At 38.7% G+C, this 18,459-nt stretch overlaps 1 protein-coding gene across 6 annotated transcripts in view; it reads left to right on the forward strand.

Moving 5' to 3' along the window:
• The window catches only part of L3MBTL3 (L3MBTL histone methyl-lysine binding protein 3), a 120,109-nt gene extending 102,594 nt beyond the window's left edge, over positions 1 to 17,515 (forward strand). For 3 of the 6 annotated variants that reach the window (XM_034990610.1, XM_034990612.1, XM_034990614.1), the window contains 3 exons: positions 9,878 to 10,050; positions 10,269 to 10,331; positions 15,688 to 17,515. In XM_034990610.1, the coding sequence (XP_034846501.1) occupies positions 9,878 to 10,050; positions 10,269 to 10,331; positions 15,688 to 15,831 (380 nt within the window). In that variant the 3' untranslated portion in view covers positions 15,832 to 17,515. The remainder of the gene's footprint in view (positions 1 to 9,877; positions 10,051 to 10,268; positions 10,332 to 15,687) is intronic. The other 3 variants (XM_034990611.1, XM_034990613.1, XM_034990615.1) reach the window with 1 other exon arrangement.
• Positions 17,516 to 18,459: the final 944 nt, after the last annotated feature.

Below are 18,459 nucleotides of genomic sequence, written 5' to 3' on the forward strand. Positions count from 1 at the left end.
TCTTAATAGCATTTTCTTTTCTCTAGCTCACTTTATTGTAAGAATCCGGTATTTGATACATACAAAATACAAAATGGTGTTAACTAGTTAGGTTATTGCTTAAGGCTTCTGGTCAACAATAGGCTATTAGTAGTTATATTTGGGGGAATCAAAAGTTATACAGATTTTCAAAAAAAAAATTCTACACAGATTTTCGACTGTATAGAGGTTGGTGCCCTTAACCCCTGCATTGTTCAAGGGTCAACTGTAGTATGTAATTCATAATGATATGGATTCATTTGTGACCTATATTTACAGTCTTTTTCACATATCTGTGCAATATTATATATAAAGTTTGGGCAGCATTCTCTTTGGTTCTTGTGATATATTTTCTTTGGTATTGTTGATGTCATTTGCTTCATATGTTTAAAACTCACCTCAGAATGTGTACTGAAATCCAAATGGAATTAATAGAGTCTTAGTCTAATACCACAGAATGAAAAGAAAATCATTTGAACAAACGTCTTAAGTTGTACTTGAGAAAGTAATTTGTCTTCCATCTCTGCTAAAAACACATTACAGTGGCTTAACAAGGTAATGAAGTCGTAATGCCTGTAAGTCATAGTATAGATTGTATTTATAACTTACACATAATTATTATTTTTTTATAAGAAAAGGTTAGCCTGATTGGGATTTTAATGATAGTCCCTGGAGACTTTGCTTTTTTGTGTGTATTTCTTGCTTTAGATTATTCTATAAGATTTGAGAACAGCACCTAATGACTGTTTGCCTGCAATGACCTGTTCCATAAGGGAGGCTTTGATTTCCATATCTGATTTTTTAGAAAGCAGTAATTTGTGATTATTTTAAAGGTTACATTCTCTGCTGTCTTCAGCATGTTCTATTATGTTTAATATAACACCACGTACAAACCCTACAGATGGCCAGGGTTTGAATGCCGTCTCTGCCACCTGCTCGCTGTGCGATTTTGGACATGGCACTGAACACACCTCTCCATGCTTCTGGTTCCTTATCTACCCAGAAGCATAATGATGGTAACTCCCTCCCAGGGTTGCCATGGCGATGAAGTGCTTCTGTCACTTGCTTCAAACAGTGCCTGGCACATAGTAAGTGCTATGCAAGCGTTTGATTATTTTAATATGTTTCTGGCCATTTAGAAAGGAAGAAAAACATGTGTTTTATGAGGGTTCTGTCATCAAGGTATATTGGACTCTTAGACAAAGGTCTCAGTCTTTCTTTGTGCATGGTGGTTAGGATCACAGCCTTCATTCCTCTCAGGGCTCCACCACTTACTAGCTGTGCAGCTCGCCCTGGGCTTCAGTTTCCTCCTGTGTAAGATTACTGTAGTAGTAGGTAGCCACATCATTGGCTTATCATGAGGATTCAATGCATCAGTGGCTGAAGTATTAGCTGGTGGGAGTAGTAGAATAGTAGTATTGTGGAAGAAGTGTTTATTGCCTGGAATTGTCTCATCATTGAAAATTCAGATAGATGCAGAATAGAATCTTCTAGACTCTGACCTTTTTGAGGGAGTAATACTTTGGTAAACGTTTCAGTCTCTTCCTAACTTGGTGATTGATTTAACTTTTTGTTGGATTTGCTGAGCTGATTTTGATCATTTTTTTCTGGAAATGATCTGGAAAATTATTACTCTCTTAATAGAGAATTTGGCTTGGTTAACATTATGATATGCATGGTGTTCTCTCTTTGTCTTTTCAAACTTTGTATATTTTTGTCCTGTTTTTCTCAATTTGAATTGCCTGAGTTTTTCTGTTTTATTCTCTCCGGAAACATGATTAGGATTCATACATAACTCTTAATTATTGTTCTCACCTACAAAGCCTATAGTTCAGTAAGGATATATTATTTACTGTCTTATTTTTTATTAGTGAAAGGGAGAGAGCCTCATAAAATAAGTTGCTCTGAGAATTTTTGCACATATGTTCCTAAGTGAGATTTGACTATTAATATCTCATCCATTTTTAGCCTCTTAAAATGAATTTGATAAGTTTCCTTATCAAAGTTTTGAAACATTTTATATAAAACTGTCGTAAAACTAATTTCATCTGCAGTGAAATCATGCTGTGATTGCCAACTGGTCTTTAAATCCAGGAAACTTCTTTCAGTTATAATTTCGGTTACCATTTGTGCTCTGTTCTCTCTGTTGACTAGTAATACCTATTATTCTTGAGTTAGAGCCAAGGGATTATATTTTATTTTCAAAATATTTAACAATTGGTTTGTCATCCAACCTTGCACAAGACAGTTAAAATTAACACTGGTCTTTGTACTGGAGGAGAGTTTTGGATGCTCTCCACTATACCAAGAGTTACCCTTAATTGCTGGATCTTATGAAGTCCAGTTAAGGGCCTGGCTGCCTTGGGGGAGGGTGGGAGTGGGATGGGGGAGGGGGCATTGTACCAACCAATATGGAAGTATTTTAGCTTTTGTTTTGATTTTTGAGAGAAAGAGCAAGCGTGCAGTGGGGGTGGGGAGCAGAGGGAGAGGGAAAGAGAATCTTTAAGCAGGCTTGACACCCAGCACAGAGCCCAGTGTGGGCTCGATCTCACAACCCTGAGATCATGACCTGAGCCAAAATCAAGAGTCGAACGCTTAACAAACTGAACCACCCAGGTGCCCCAGTATTTTAGTATTTTAACAACTTACATGTATTTTTGATGTTCTCGGCATATTTCTCAGGTTGAAATATCTTACTTAGCTTCTTGCTCTGTCAAGTCTACTACTTACTGCCTTTAACAGGAATTTTAAGAGCAGTGGTTTCTATTTCCCTCCAATTTCCTACATTGGCTTGTTCTCTTTCATAGCCTGCTTTTGTTTTGTAAAGGTTCTATCCCCTTGAACCTCACTAAAATCATGAAACTCTTCTGTCAATAAATCAATGCTCCTCTTCTGATGTTTTGTAGAACTTTTTGTCAGAGGCTCCATGGTGATTGTTTTCTATTTTAACATTTTTGAGTCCAGAGAATTTTTCCCAGGTCTTTTGTGAAGAACACTTACCCCTTAACGCTCCCATTGGGGTGCTAGAAGAATTCCTCTTGCAAACCTGAGCCTGGAGGTCAGGTAGCTATACTCCACTCCGGGTCCACATTCTTGAGCCTAGTAAATCACCAGGGATCATTCCCAATTCTATCCCTCCAGTGGTGGAAGGAACCCTTCCTAAATCTAGCTGTCTGGGAGGGGTGGTGCAAAGGGTAGGAGAGAAAGCCCTTTGCAGTTTGTGTATTATTTAGGATAGAGGAGACTGAAAAGAAGCCACCCTAAGTTTGTTTAAAATACCAGTAGGATTTAAGACTCAGCAGGCCCATGAGAACTATTTTGTTTGGAGTCATAGAGCAAATTGATATGAAAAAAAAAAACTTCCTCCTGAAAAAGCCTCTCCCCCTCCCCCATTTCTTTAGTTAATTCTGGTTAATTCCATGCAATATGTGTAATTATGAGTCCCCGTTTTTTTATGATTCTCACTGTGCAACTGAATTTGACCTTTGGGGAGTTTAACTGGATATAATTTATCACTTTTTCTCCTTTCTTCTTCTTCTTCCTTTTTTTTTTTTTTTAAAACTTTTTACCTTAAAAAAAAAAACTCATTCCTATTATTGTAGGAAAGCGCATTAATAAAGTATTCTATAAACTGGCCTTCAAGTTTAAACTCTTGTACTCCTGGGAAAGGTATAATTTTGTTTTCTTTGCTGCAAGCCTTCTTTCTCATGGGTGGCTAAAATGCAGAAAGAATTGAATTCTATTTTGTAATGTGCTCGATTCTCACTTGAAAAGTCAGGCTTGCTTTTTACCTCCATAGCAATTGGTGGTTTTTTTTTTTTTTGGTTGTTAACCTTGAAATGATCCTCAAGTATCTTTCAGCTTGAGTTAAGTCTCATGGAGCTATTTTTATCTCCATTCCTTGATGCTGTGATCCATTTATCTTACCCAATCACTCTTATTGTTCATCTTTTTATATTTAGTCACCAGTTAACTCCATTAAAAGAAAAATTTTTTTTTTTTTTGGTTGACAGATGTATTCCTTTTCTTCTGGCCTTGTTCTTTTCACATTAGGAGCGTATTTTATAGACTCATGGAATATTAGCCTGAAAGGGTATTGACTCCTTTTCATTTTTGCTTTTTATATCCAATACACTCTCAGTGATATGCCTTTCTTTCAAAATAGAAATAATTTCTCTCATTTGCTGAGTCTTTACTATATGTCAGACACTGGGATAAGCATTTTAAAAATATCATGTGATCCTTACAACAATCTTGTTAACTTGATGTCACCAAGATTATAGAGCTAGTCAGTGGCAGAGCAGGAATTTGAATCCATGTTTATCAGACTTTTAAACTCACCCTCTTGACCATGACCCTCTCCTCTGTATTAGGGGGCAAAAGATCCAGGGTCACTATCTGATGCTGCCCTTTTCTCATAGAGTGGCTTTGGGCACGTCAGGCTTCTGTTTCCTCACCTTAAGGATAGCTACCTCCTAGCACTGTTTTGAAACTAAAATGAAGCAAGGCAGTTGGAGGTCTTGGGCTCACTTCTGTCTCTGGCTTGAAGGGCTAGGAATGAGTCAGGCAAGAGGTCAGTGGTAACTTATGCTGTTGGCTTGTCGATTTAGCATTTCCAGACTTGGAAATAGGAACCCCACTCAGAGTGGGATCTGAGTCTGAAAGCAGCAGAGAGGGAGTACTTCTCCTTTTGTCTAGGACTTGCCCTGCTTGGTCAGCCTACCATACAGTGGTTCCACTGGGTCTTAACGGAATGGTCCTGTAGGAAGCAGGTTCTCACACTCCATGGAGGTGAGGACGTCTCTTTCTACTAGGAGACTTCGTGGTTGGTTTAGATGATGTTCCCTATACTGAACATTTATTGTCTTGATTCTGTGTGAAACATCGGAAGATATTTCTTTCAGGATCACCTTTATCAGAAATGACTTCTTACAAGGGTTAATCTTCCACTTCACTTTTTCCTACCTTAAGCCAAATCAGGAATTTTAATACCTGTGTTCTCAACCAGAATTGACAGACATGGTGGGCAAATTTGTAGTGGCAGGTTTCTACTTTGGATAACTACATTATTATTTATTGCACTTCATTTCAAGGAAATCTGCAAGAATATGCTGTATTGACAAACCTTTCACAGTTTCTGACACAGTGTCCATGCTGAGTGAGTGAATTCCATATGGTAAATCATAATCGTAAATAGGAGGCAGGCCTCTACTACCCATTCCCCAGGTATCAGCCTAAGAAAAATATTCCTCGTTTGATAATTGTCTAGCAGATGCAATCACAATAAAACCATACATATTTCCACCAAGTTATTTCTCTTACTACTGACACCTAACATTTTCTTGCTTCCGATATTAAGGAAGCCCAGAAATACACATCCCTGATAGTCACAAAACAGTAAAAGCCAGTTAGTTTCTAGACAAAGTAAAAAGGTTCCTAATCATATCTCACTTTTGCAAGGATGAGTAAGAACTAGGCTGGGAAATCCTCCCCGGGCTGTTCTGTGCCCAATGGTACAGAACTGAGTAGCAGTGAAGAACTGTGGAAGCACAAAACCAGAAGCCAAAGGGGAGCGGACAAGGACTTTGGTAAATTTTCATTTCAGGGAACTTCAAAACATACAGAAAACTCCTGTAAAAGTGTTATTTTCCAGGCAGATAAATAGTTTGATAGGAGGGCGGTAAGAAATATGACTCTAGTAAAATGACGGTGGCAGAAATGTCTTCCAGAACAAAGGGTTTGTTTTATGAAGCACATTGTGCACATTCAAACCTACTCTTTCTTACTCATGGCACTGAGCCAGCTACTTGAGCCAAAGTCTTTTGCATTTATTTTAGTCTGATCACATGTTAAAAATAAAAACCTGGAGTCACATTTCTATGCAATTTAAGGACTCAGGTACACATTCACCCAACTGAAGTTGTTTTCTCTGTTTTTTTGGATGTTCCCATCCTAGCTAACACTATTATTTTCTGAAGAGATGGGATGTTCTGTGGCTGGGAAACTCTACTTTTGCTCCATTCATCAGAAAACACCACTGGGCCTCAGGACATCAGTCAGCATGAAAGAATCAATAAAAGCGAGGAAAGTCTGAAGTGAAAGATGCGAAGTTCTTACTAGTTTTAGAATGATGTACGTGTGTAGGCCTGTTTATAGCATCAGCTTCAAAGACATGCAGAAGCCACCAGAAATATGGGAGCTTTAGGGGTTTTAGTCATTTCTTTAGAATGGCTCAGTTGTTTTTCTAAAGAATAATGATGTAGCAACATTAGAAATGAGCTGAATAAGACAGCTTTAGCAGGAAATAGAATAGAACTATGGTGAAAGAGGGAACGTTGGCAAGTGTTAATAGAATAGGAACAGTTGTATCATAAATGTACCACTTTGGAAAAGACTGACACTTCAGTGGCAAGCAGTCAGAGGACAAGCCAAAAAGTAGGCTCTATGGTTTCAGTCTCCTGTGGAACTGGAAATCTCACCATTTCATGCTAGCCTGCCTCACAGAAGATTGTACAAACATCATATTTCAAATAATTGCTAAACTCTTGGTAGTGTCTGAAATTAAGAAATGTTTTTAAGTTACCGCATATTTATGCTAACCAAAAACATCCTGAACTCTAGGAAATTTAAAAAGAATAAAAGAATAAAAACAAACTGGTTCAGGCTTATATATTTGGCTCATAACAGATACTCGGTAAAGCAGGATGAGGTCCTAAAACCTTATAACCAGTTATATGAGATTCATTGAATTAAATGGGGCAAGAGGTACCATGATGGATTTTTAAATATTATTTGAAGAATTGAAATGTTTCATGTGGAACAGACAGATTTTTCTGTATGAACTCACTCAGGTGGAACCAGGACCAGGGTGTGTTAGCTCCAATAAGACAGATTTTTTTCCCCCCTAATAGTTACTTCTAAGTTACTTTCTAATACTCAGAGCATTTCACAATTCAGATTAGGCTAGTTTAAAAGAAAAGTTATTGAAGAACCACAGTAGAACAATAGGAAATAAATTTTTAAGAAGTTGTGCCACTTGTAATAGCAACAGAAAACTTCAGATACAGAGGAATAAATTTAACAAAATATATGCAAGACCTATACATGAAAATGACAAAAGAGCAAAGAGGAATAGTAAAGTCCCAAAGAAATGGAGCGATATACCTTGGTTTTGGATCGGGGGACTGGATATTGTGAAGATGTCATTTCTCAGAACCAAATTGGTCTATATCCAGCAGTAATCGCCATGTCTAAATCCTAGCATTTTTTTACAAGCTGATTCTAAATTTTATATGGAAATGCAAAGAGATAAGGATAGCCAAGGCAGTCTTGAAGAAGAACTAGATCACAGACATCAGGACACTTATAAAGTGGTGGTAATTAAGACCTATAGGTTGGTGTAAAGAGACCAGTGGAACAGAGTAGAGAATCTGGAGACACACATCTATATTTATGGTAAAGCCGGCCCTGCATGCAGTACAGTGGGGAAAGGATGTCTTTTCAATCAATCATGTTTGGGGAATTAGAAATCCATGTGGAAAAAAACATTAGGAATGTCGAGCCTTATCTCACCCTGTACAAAAATAAAGTTCAGCTAGATTGTGAGGGTAAACCATGAAGTACTTAGCGGAAAACAGAGGAGACTAACTTTAGGACCTTGAAGTAAGCAAGGATTTCTTCAGTAGACATACAAGACTGTATTAAGGGAGTACAAAGGAAGACAAGAGTGGGAGATGTTAATAAGACAGATTTTTGTATTTCCAACAAAGGATTCCTATCCAGAGTATATATAGATAACTTCTACAGATCAGTAAGAAAAACGCAAAATGACCCAATGGAAAAAAATGGGCATAAAACATAAGTATTTCACAAAGGAGGTTCCCCATTTGGCCAATAAACTTGGGGAAAGATTGTCAACTTCATGAGTCATCAGACAGATGCAATTATAACCACGATGTGATACCATAGCAAATTCAAATTCATAGCAAATTCATAAATGGTTAAAATGAAAAAGGTAGACAATACCATGTGTTACTGAGGATACACAGGATTTGTAACACTCTTACACTATTAGTGGATGCATATCGTGCAACTATTTTGGAACACTGGCAGAATTTGCTAAAGTTGAATGTACACAAACACTGTAAGTTCAGAATTTCACTCCTCAGTACGTATATACAACAGAGACACATACATATGTTCAGGAAAAGACATGTACAAGAATGCTCATAGCAGCACTGTTGGTAATAGCCAAAAATTAAAAACAACTCAACTGTCCATTAATTCCAAATTAACTGTGGAATATTCATAACAACGAAAAACCATACAGCCAAGAGCAGGTGAGCGACAACCACATACAGCAAGCAATGTGGATGAGTCTCACAAACATGCTCTTGAAAGAAAGAAGCCAGACACCGAGGTTTTCATCTAAATGTAATTCAGAAGCAGGGTAGAGAACCTATGGTGTTGGAAGTCAGGAAAGGGGTTACCCTTGCCGGCTGGGTGTGATTAGAAGGGGACACAAGGAGGGAGGCTCTTGGTATGCTGCCATGTTGTTTCTTGGACCTGGTGTTGGGTACATGGGTGTGTTCACTTTGTGAAAATTCTTTGAGCTGTACACTTACGATTTGTCTACTTTTCTGTAAATCTTACTCTTCAAAGAAAAAAACCTTAAAATATTCTTAGAGATACAAAATAGCTTAAAATGTTCTCAGAGATTCAAAAGCCTAAACTAGGTAACCATTTGGCAAAGATAGGTGGTAGAATTGAAGTATCATTGTAACTGTGAGCTGGTGTAGGGGTGGAGGAGAGTAAATGTTAGGGGAGGTGCCTTTCTTCTGACGGGCTTTGAGTAAGTAGTTTTCAGAGAAGATTTATGTTCTAAAGGATCTTAAGGAGATAATTATTGACAAACTTTAGAAGTCCCAGTGACAATAAAATCATTTGCTAAAAAATGGTGATTTTAAGCTCTTCACACCCAGAGCTTACCTGGGTGTGAAGAACATGGAAGTAAATAGGCTTGGATTCAGAAGATCTGGCAGATAAATGGAATATTCTGTACCTTTAATTTTGATCTCCACCAATATAAGAATGACAAAAGCATTTGCCTTTCTTTGGTTTTATTTTTATTGCAATAATTTCATATCCCTGTCAAAAAAAATAAGTTGGCTATTTATTTTTTAAAAGATTTTATTTATTTATTTGACACACAGAGAGGGAGAGAGAGAGATCACAAGTAGGCAGAATGGCAGGCAGAGGGAGAGGGAGAAGCAGGCTCCCCACTGAGCAGGGAGCCCTATGCGGGACTCGATCCCAGGACCCCGGGATCATGACCTGAGCCGAAGGCAGACGCTGAACCGACTGAGCCACCCAGGCGCCGTAAGCTGGCTGTTTAAAAAGTCAACATGATTAGTAAACAGAAACTGAAAGAATGTGGGACTGAGATAAAAGGGAAAGAGGTGTAGAAACACAGGGTAACCACAGTGGCTGGACTTGAGCACACAACTTGGCCGTTACCTTTAGGACATCCACAGCTGAAAGGGAAACCAAACTATTTCCTGAGGTGAGAGGCAACTACTTTCCATGAAACATGAAAGAGGCAGCTTTGCTAACGTGACACATCTTCCATAATGGGTGATGCAGCAAACATGTGAGTTGAATGTACAGGTTGTTTCTTACGATGACCTTCAGTAATGAAAAAGGAAGGTGTAATTATTCAGTGAATAGAATGTTGAAAGGAAGCAATGCTTTACCTAAGCGCGCCCCCAACTCATTATTTGGGGGAGACACATGGCATTTGGGGCTTTTTTTTTTTTTTGCTGCTTTTTCAGAGTGTGATTTCCCATTTGTGTCAATCAAGCAGGTGCCCGGGAAGAACCGAGCATACAGCAGGCACAGCGTCGATCGGCTGTCTTTCTGTCCTTTAAGTCCCCGATTCCATGTCTGCCCTTACGCTGGGAGCAGCAGAGCAAACTTCTTCCCACCGTAGCTGGGATCCCTGCCAGTAAAGTTTCCAAATGGAGCACAGATGAGGTATATTTTATTTTCTTTGTCTGCCAGGGACAGGATATAGCAGTAGGTCCTTCAGGGATGGATACAATGAATGCAAGACGGGTTGAATCTTTTTTTCTGGAAGAGAAGAAATTGTTCTGAGAAGAGCAACTAAAACATATAGGAGAAATACTTTGAACCTGTAGCACTTAGATTCTGACTTCTTTTTTAAACGGGAATTTTCATCTTATTTTTGACAGGTGTCAGAATTCATACAGAGCTTACCTGGGTGTGAAGAACATGGAAAGGTATTTAAAGATGAAGTAAGTATTCCACTAAATGGCAGTATGTTACTTAATGGGATCAAAGCACCGAAATGCAATGAATGGTGAAATAGTTTGAATTGGCAGAAGAGGGAAGAAATGGATTGTGTCGAAATTGACAAATTGGTATGGAGTTGTCTAAAAAGCAGTATTAGTCATTTGTATGAAAATGTCTTTGTATCAGATTAGATGCAGCGGGAATGTTTGTACCATTTTATGATGCTCCACAGCGATAGCACTAGGTTAATTATTTAAAAAAAAAAAAAAAAAGCGAAGTGGGGGGTGCCTGGGTGTCTCGCGGTTGAGTCGGTTGAGTATTCAACTCTTGATCTCAGCTCAGGTCTTGATTTCAGCTCAGGTCCTGATCTGAGGTCATGGGTTCAGGCCCACCATGGGGCCTACTTACACACACACACACACACAACACATACACACACACAGGAAACTTAATAGCATGCATTTACATAATTTATAGCACAGAGAGAAATAAGCAACATTTTATTTTTAATAATATGAAATGAGTTCTCTTTATTTTATTTTCAAACGTCATTTTAACAAGACTGAAATTCATTTAATGTTATAATAAATATTACTGTTATTGCTAAAGTAACCCCTTAGATCTTACACCTATCTCAGTAATGTTTGTAATAACTGATATTCATTACAGTCTGCAGTTGGGAGATTATTACATTAGTTGTTTTCATCTGCCTGCCCAAAACTTCACTATAAGAGATGATTAATAATGTTATGACCCCTATTGAGCATTAGAACAAAAAAGAAATTGGCTTTAACTACATAGAAGTAATGCTGTTTGAGTACAGCAGGAGACTCTTTTCACTAGAGACCTTTCAAAGTAAGCCCCTTACCAGTCAGCTCCTCCAAGTAGAGCAGTCAATTATCAGTCTCATCTTGGCTACCGGAAGGTAGAAAGAAGACCAAGTAATCTCAGAAGGCTTTCTCCACATCTGCTGTCTACAGTTATAAGTATATATGCCTTGTTTGCCTCTGTGTTTAGCCTCAGCAGCTAAGAATAGCACCCTTTCAATTAAGAGCCTTGCAAGAGTATCAGGACAGCTAAGAACCCAAACACTGGGCATCAGTGTAGTGACACTAAGAGATATCATTATGCTTTAGATGGATGCTCATTAAGACATACAGGGATCTGATTTTCGACATCCTTTTTTTTTCTGATTGAATGCTTTTTTCTTTTTTTTAGTTGATCTTTTTTTTTTTTTTGATTTAGTGGTTTTTAGTTGATCTTTAATTGACAGTTATTCAGATTTTGAGTTTCTTTCCTTAATGCCTAAATTCTAAGTGTCGTTCGTGGACCACTGTCCATTACTTTTCAGTCCCTGAACAGATTTAGACACCTGCAGGGAGCTGCTGTTCTTTCTTGGAAAAAACAGGTAGTCATTACCTGTGAAAATGATAAAACATTTTTTAAAATAAATTTATAGTACATCCATTTTGTAAATCCTATGTTTGGTTCTGTTGATATCCAGACAGTCTATGTGGATTTGCTTGGTTGCTTGAAGATTCAAGTTCAAATTCAAATATGATACTTCTTTGAATACATTTTCTCTTCATGGCATATTATCGCTGGAGATGTTCCTCAGGCACCAGTATCCTCAGTGTCCTTCTTGTGAGGAGTGAGACGGTGAATGTTCATTGTCCACATGGATCATTCCCATATTCATTCATTCCTTTAGTCATTCATCCTGTAATTTCTTGCAAAATTCATGGCTCACAAGGTTAGCAGGTGTTGGTTTTAAGGCCTAGAAGTAAACCATAAGTCTGACTAAAGTCTAGTAAGTGATCTCTAGGGGGAACAGTACAGTGGGTGTTAGGATGGGCCGTTATTTGAACCATCCTTGATTTCACTTTCTCTTACACACTCCACATCTAATCTGTTGAAAATCCTACTGGGTGTATTTTTAAAAACATGTAGGGATTCTGGCTGTTTCTCTACCTTCACCACCTCCACTCTGGTCTGAGCCACCATCTCCCACCTAGATTAATGCCATCACCTCCTGAGCAGTCTCCCTCCTTCTGCTTTTGCTCCTCTACAATCTGTTCCCAGCCTAGCCAGGGGGATTCTGCTAAAAATAAGTGCAATCATGTCACTCTTCCATTCCTAGACTTCCAGTAGTAAATCAGAATAAAAGCAAAAATCCTCACAAGGGCCTGCAGTCTGATACCCAAGACCTCGAGAGAGGTGAGAACCTCCTGACCTCTGTCTCCTCCATCCCTAGCTTACACTGTTCCACATGCTGGCCTCCTTGCCATTCTCTGAATCATCCAGGCACATCCTGGCTCTTCCCTACGTGGAGTGTTCTTCCTCCAGACGTTCACGCGGCACACTCCCTCTGCTCCGTTGCTACCTTCTCAATCATCCATCGCCGCCCCTGCTGCCCAGTCATCTCCCCACCCAGCTGTCTTCTTCATAGCATGAATCATCTTTTAGAATGTGTTACTGTCACTTCATTACTAATTAATTTGCTTATCTCTTACATTTTTTGCTCACAGTCTATCTTCGACTACTAGAATGTAAACTTAACAAGGAGTTTTGGTTTCTTTCCTTGCTTGTTTTTGCCTATATCTGTTTTATTCTCTGCTGGATGCCCAGCCCCAAGAAGAGTGTCTGGAATATAATAGATGTTTAAAAAGTTTTGTTGAGTGAACATGCTCATACCTTTACCCTCTGAGGAAGACAGCCAAACAGCATGTCACTGTGATTTGCAGAGTTAAAACATTGGGTAGAGAACCAGGGGTGCAAAATAATAGTAATGAAATGGAAGGCCAGAACCCGAGCTCCAAATCCTCTTTCGGAGTTTTGGGCCTTTAGCAAGATACTTCATCTCTGGAGTTAGACCAGTTTATATACATTACAAAAACAAACAGAAAACAAGCCCAGTATTACATTGCAGTGATCACTGTTCTTAGAAAGTATTTTCTCAAATTAAGTTTACTTCCTTCCAATTGAGGCGTGTAGATACAGTCGCGCTTTGAAGTAGCTTTTGTGAAATATACTGGCTGGCACTGGCCTCGGGATGACTTTTTCTTTCTTGGGGAACCTTCAAAACACTCTACCAGAACTTCACCTTCTCACCCCACTCCCAGCTTTCAGATTCCAGCCTTGCCGTTCTCGGACTCTTTCTTCTCATCAGTCATCTGTCATGTTAAATTCTTATGTAATCTCAAAAGGAGCCTCAGTAGGGCCCAAGGTCATAATAAACAATTCCGTCTTTGTGGGCGCCTGGGTGGCTCAGATGGTTGAGCGTCTGCCTTCGGCTCAGGTCATGATCTCAGGGTCCTGGGATCGAGTCCCGCATCGGGCTCCCTGCTCCTTGGGAGCCTGCTTCTCCCTCTGCCTCTCTCTCTCTCTCTCTCTGTCTCTCATGAATAAATAAATAAATAAATTAAATTAAATTAAATAAAAACAAAAAAAACAAACAATTCTGTCTTTGTAATGAGCTCCTTGGGAACCAGTATGTTAGTTGATATTTTCATTAATGACTTAGAAGACTTCTCTCGGACCATTTATTCTACCAAGGTCTGCCTTGGTTGAGTCAAGTGTTAATAGATCTGCCTCTCTGCTTGGCCTTGCTTGATCAGAGGACTGTCATAGCACAAACAAGTGAGACCAGAGCAGATGTTCCCCAAAAAACAATGGAACATTTCTCCTACCTGCCACTGAACTTGTCTTCACTTGGAAATTTACATTGGAGTGTCTTTCCTTCCTAGTTTATGACAGTGGGATGTTTCCTTACTGAAACTTAGGAAACTTTTGCAAATAATTATTACTCAAAGTTGCATAAGATGGCCCTAGTTCTTACAGATTAAAAGGGTTTTCAGGTTTGTTGTATTTTTAGAGAAAAGAGGAAAATCTTAAACAGCTATTAAACTATATCAGCCTTTATTTGGTAAACTGTTTATAGAATTTGGAGTGGTATTGGTTTGCTAGGGCTGCCATGACAAAGAACCATAAACCAGTAGCTTAAACAGCAGAAATGTATTGTCCTCCTAGTTCTGGAGTCTGGAAGTCTAAAGAAGGCAAGAAGTCAAGGTGTTGGCAGGGTAGCTTCCTTCTGAGGGCGGAGGAAAAGGATCTGTTCCAGACCCGCTCCCCTGGCTTATAGATGGTGTTCTATCTTTGTCTTCACATCATCTTCCCTCTATATGTGTCTGTCTCTGTGTCCACATTTCCTTTTGTTATCAGGACATCAGTCATCTTGGATCACCCTACTCCAGGATGATCTCATCCTAACCAATTACTGCAGTAACCCTGTTTCCAAATAAGTCACATGCTGAGGTTATTGGGGGTTAGGACTTCAGTGTATGAATTTGGGACAGACACAATCAACTCAAAACAGTACATTGCTGTCAAAGTTTCTGATGTACTCTGAGGCAGAGAGCAAACGTGTGTTTTACTGGTTTTTTGTTTTGTTTTGTTTTTTGTTTTTACTTTTTGTGTAAAATGGAAAAACTGAAAGAGAAACGAATTAATTTTTTTGAGGTGGTGGGATACCCCCAAACCTGAAAATTTTACAAAAAGACTATTCCTTTGTTCTGTCCACTAAACCAGACATCATCTTCTTCAGAGCTGTATCTTTAAATCTCAAAGTTTTCTATTCTGTGGAAGCACAGATTTTTAATCTCAGAAGAGACCCGCAGAGAGGAAGGATGTCGCTCACAGTTACCCGCCTAGTAGTAGTAGAACCAGCCTAGTCTGCCATTCTTCAAACCATGTTTGCCACCTTCATCTGATGTGTTTCCATCTACACTGTTGATTGCCCTTGTTAGTTACTCTTTTTCTGTATATGAAGAGTAATTGTGGCCATTCTAAAAATGAATGCTATTTATTCACTAAATAAATAAAGTGAATGTTATTTATTTTTTTCATTGTGAAAAGTTAATTAAAAAAAATGTTAGAGTGCAGCTGACACGTTTGCCTGAATTCCTTTGTTTATATCCACAAACAGCTGTGTGCTTATTCTCCTCTCTCATTCGAAAACCTGCCATAGTGGGAACTGGATCTAAGGCACCCCCGAGTTTTCCAAATTCTTCTTGACTCATTGCCTAAGTCAGAGTCATCACGGGGAGATATGGGCATCATCTTCTATTTTCCTGCAGGCCGATTTTTCAGATGACTGAGTTTTTACTTTGCTTCCAGTCCACATTTGGTTATTGTCGGTAAGAAAGGTTCATTAGTCGGGAATGTTCACACACATGAGCTCCATCTGTGCCATTCTCATGGTGTTGTGCAGAAGACAGCTGATAACTCAGCTTCGGCTATTTGCCACACCACCACATCCAATTGATTCATAATCTTCTTTGTCTTTTCTTCCCATTTTAGCAAATTGATGGAGAAGCCTTTCTGCTTATGACCCAAACAGACATTGTTAAAATTATGAGCATTAAGTTGGGCCCTGCTCTCAAAATTTTCAATTCTATCCTGATGTTCAAAGCTGCAGAGAAGAACTCTCACAATGAACTTTGAAGATGGTGAATTTTGAATACCATCAGCTTTCTGCTTTAAAGCTCATGTTTTATTCAAAGCACAAGGACAGTTATAACTCCTACACAAGAAGTCTCCAAAACTCAAAAGAGCGATGCTATCAGATTATTTATATTCCTCAAGAGACAATATATACGAATCCTTATGAAAGTCCTTCGGCTTTTAACCAAGTACTGTCTAACAGCGGTCATCCTTTGGTTCTGTTCACTGAGCTAAAATTTATCTTTGTACATCTTTTTGAGGCTGGGGGGTGGGGGGAAGGGGACTTCGTTAATTATTTATGGTAAAAGGGGGGGATCGGAGTAAGAATTTTTGGCATTTTGTAAACATTGTTGAATTCTCTTTCATGCACACTATTTCTTTTTCAGTACTTTCAGAAACCTTTTTATATAATCCAACTTCAACTGAAACCAAATTAGTCAAAACCTGGCTGAGATTTGCCAGTGGGACTGTTACCTGTATTGTTCATTCTGTGCCATATTTTGAATTGCAACATTATGCTAAGTATAACTCTGCAAGTCATGATACTGCCTAACTGCTTGTCATAATTTGTTGAGGCTGAATGGTGGTAAAAATTACTTTTCTTTCAATCAGTGTTTTTACTTTTGCACGCATTATGAAATGTTAAACAAATTACTTTTCACCAGCATCTTTACTATAATTACCAAAAACATGTATATAAATAATGGAATTGAAAAATAAAATATATAAATAAATTAGGTGATGTATTTGAATGGCATCAATCTTATACATTGTGGTGCCCTATGTATTTACAGGAGTCCAGTGGTATCAAAGGAATATGCAGTTCTGTTGGTGGGGGGGATGTTTGTAAGGATCTTGAACTATTTATGAGATGATCTTGAGCTTCTCTCTAATTGCCAATGAAGTCACTGTGATGCTTTTCAGAGCTGAAGCGGTCGTTCTGTCGATGGAAACACTAATCCATAAAGAGCTCTGTCCCAGATCTTCTTCCTCCAGACCCAAAGATTTTCTTTGGGTCTGCTGAAGAGAGAGTATGTGGATTTTACTGAAAAGGTAGGGTGTGAGGGGGCAATAGCAGTCAACACAAAGATTCTAAATGCTCACAGATCCAGGGGGCAGCTTCCCAAAGCAATTATTCAAGAACCTCCATTTTGGAAAGATTCCTTTCTCTGTAGAACAGTTCACCCAAGTTTTATAAATGTACAGATGCACTTTAAATGAAAGCCCTTGATTACCTAGAAACTGCTAGCACTAGTGTTTCTTTTCTGAGAATGCCTTTCCAACACAAAAGGTAAATTATCTTATCAGCCTTTGGATGTAATGTCTACTTCTAGGATGGGCCATTTGTTCGAGGGCTATTATAAGGGTAGGAAGTAAGTTTGTAGCATGCTGTCTGAATTCTGGGGCAAGTTCCACCTCTCTCTTTAGTTGCCCTTATTTTTTCTGATGTAGGACTTCCTTTGATGTCCCCCGTTGGGAGTCTATTAGCAGTCCTTTGCATTTGTCATAATTCAAAAGGGCCGTGGCATCTGCAATGTCCCTTTCATTTCTTGCATGAGTCTGCTTAAATAAGTTTTTCGTTGTTGGGGTTTTTTTTTTTCTTTTATGTTCTGTTCAGAATTTGTACATTCAAGTTGCACTTGTTATATCTGACATGAATGAAATAAAATCTTAATTGCAGATACTTTTTTTACATATGTATGATTTTTTTTTTTTTTTAGAAAGCTTGTCATACAGGCAAATGAGAGCAGGAACAATGTCAAAGGTTTGGGCATTACCTCGCTATGTAATGAATCTGCAGGATTCAAAATTGTCCAACTGTGTCCCAGGTGATGTGAAGAACAACAATAAATAAGTAAGTAAATAAGTAGAGACATTTTTAAAAAATTACAAACATTGTGTAAGCCAAATGGGACCTGTCTGCAGGTTGGAATATAACCATAGGTGCCATTTTGCAACTTCTAGATTCAGTAGATGCAGACTCCAAAGTAAATAGAGTTATGTTAGTCAACAGTAGGAGTATTTACCAAGTGGCAGGGCCGTGCTGGGCACTGGGGACAGATGCACCATGGAAAGAGATAATAAAGCTTAAGTGAATTTGCCCTCACGGTCACGTCTGCCGTGTTTAGAGCCAAACCTCACTGCAAGGTTCCTGCAGCTCCACCCCAATCTCTTTCCCAGCCTGTGGGAACAAAGAGAGGCTTTCATTGACCTTTAGCCGCAGAGGCTGTGGACTTCCTAAGGAAAGGAATCTGTAAGAATTTGGTAAATTCATTTGGGACAGGAAGAATAAGACAGATTGTGGAACTAAAAAAAATTGGGGGGGGTTTCGGGGAAATAAAGGAAAGCTTGTAAGGAACTAAAGGCACATTCTAGTGAAAGGGAAGAAACAGAAACCATGGAATTAGGGACTAGTTTAGGTGAAATTGACATGTACCGAATTGGTACTCTGCTGTCCATTCTTACCAAAGCAGTTAGTATTGAATAGTCATTGTAGAGGTGGGCAGCTGATTGAAATTTCATTTTCTAGCTCACTAACTTAAGCATTTTAAAGAATAGTACTTATAGAGAAAAAGGCATTAGAATAAGTATTTCCAGAGATGTATGTCATACAAATATTTTTCAATA

Source organism: Mirounga leonina, unplaced genomic scaffold (assembly GCF_011800145.1).
Source record: "Mirounga leonina isolate KUSES-001 unplaced genomic scaffold, KU_Mleo_1.0 Mir_53, whole genome shotgun sequence".
In the NCBI taxonomy this organism is placed as follows: Eukaryota; Metazoa; Chordata; class Mammalia; order Carnivora; family Phocidae; genus Mirounga; species Mirounga leonina.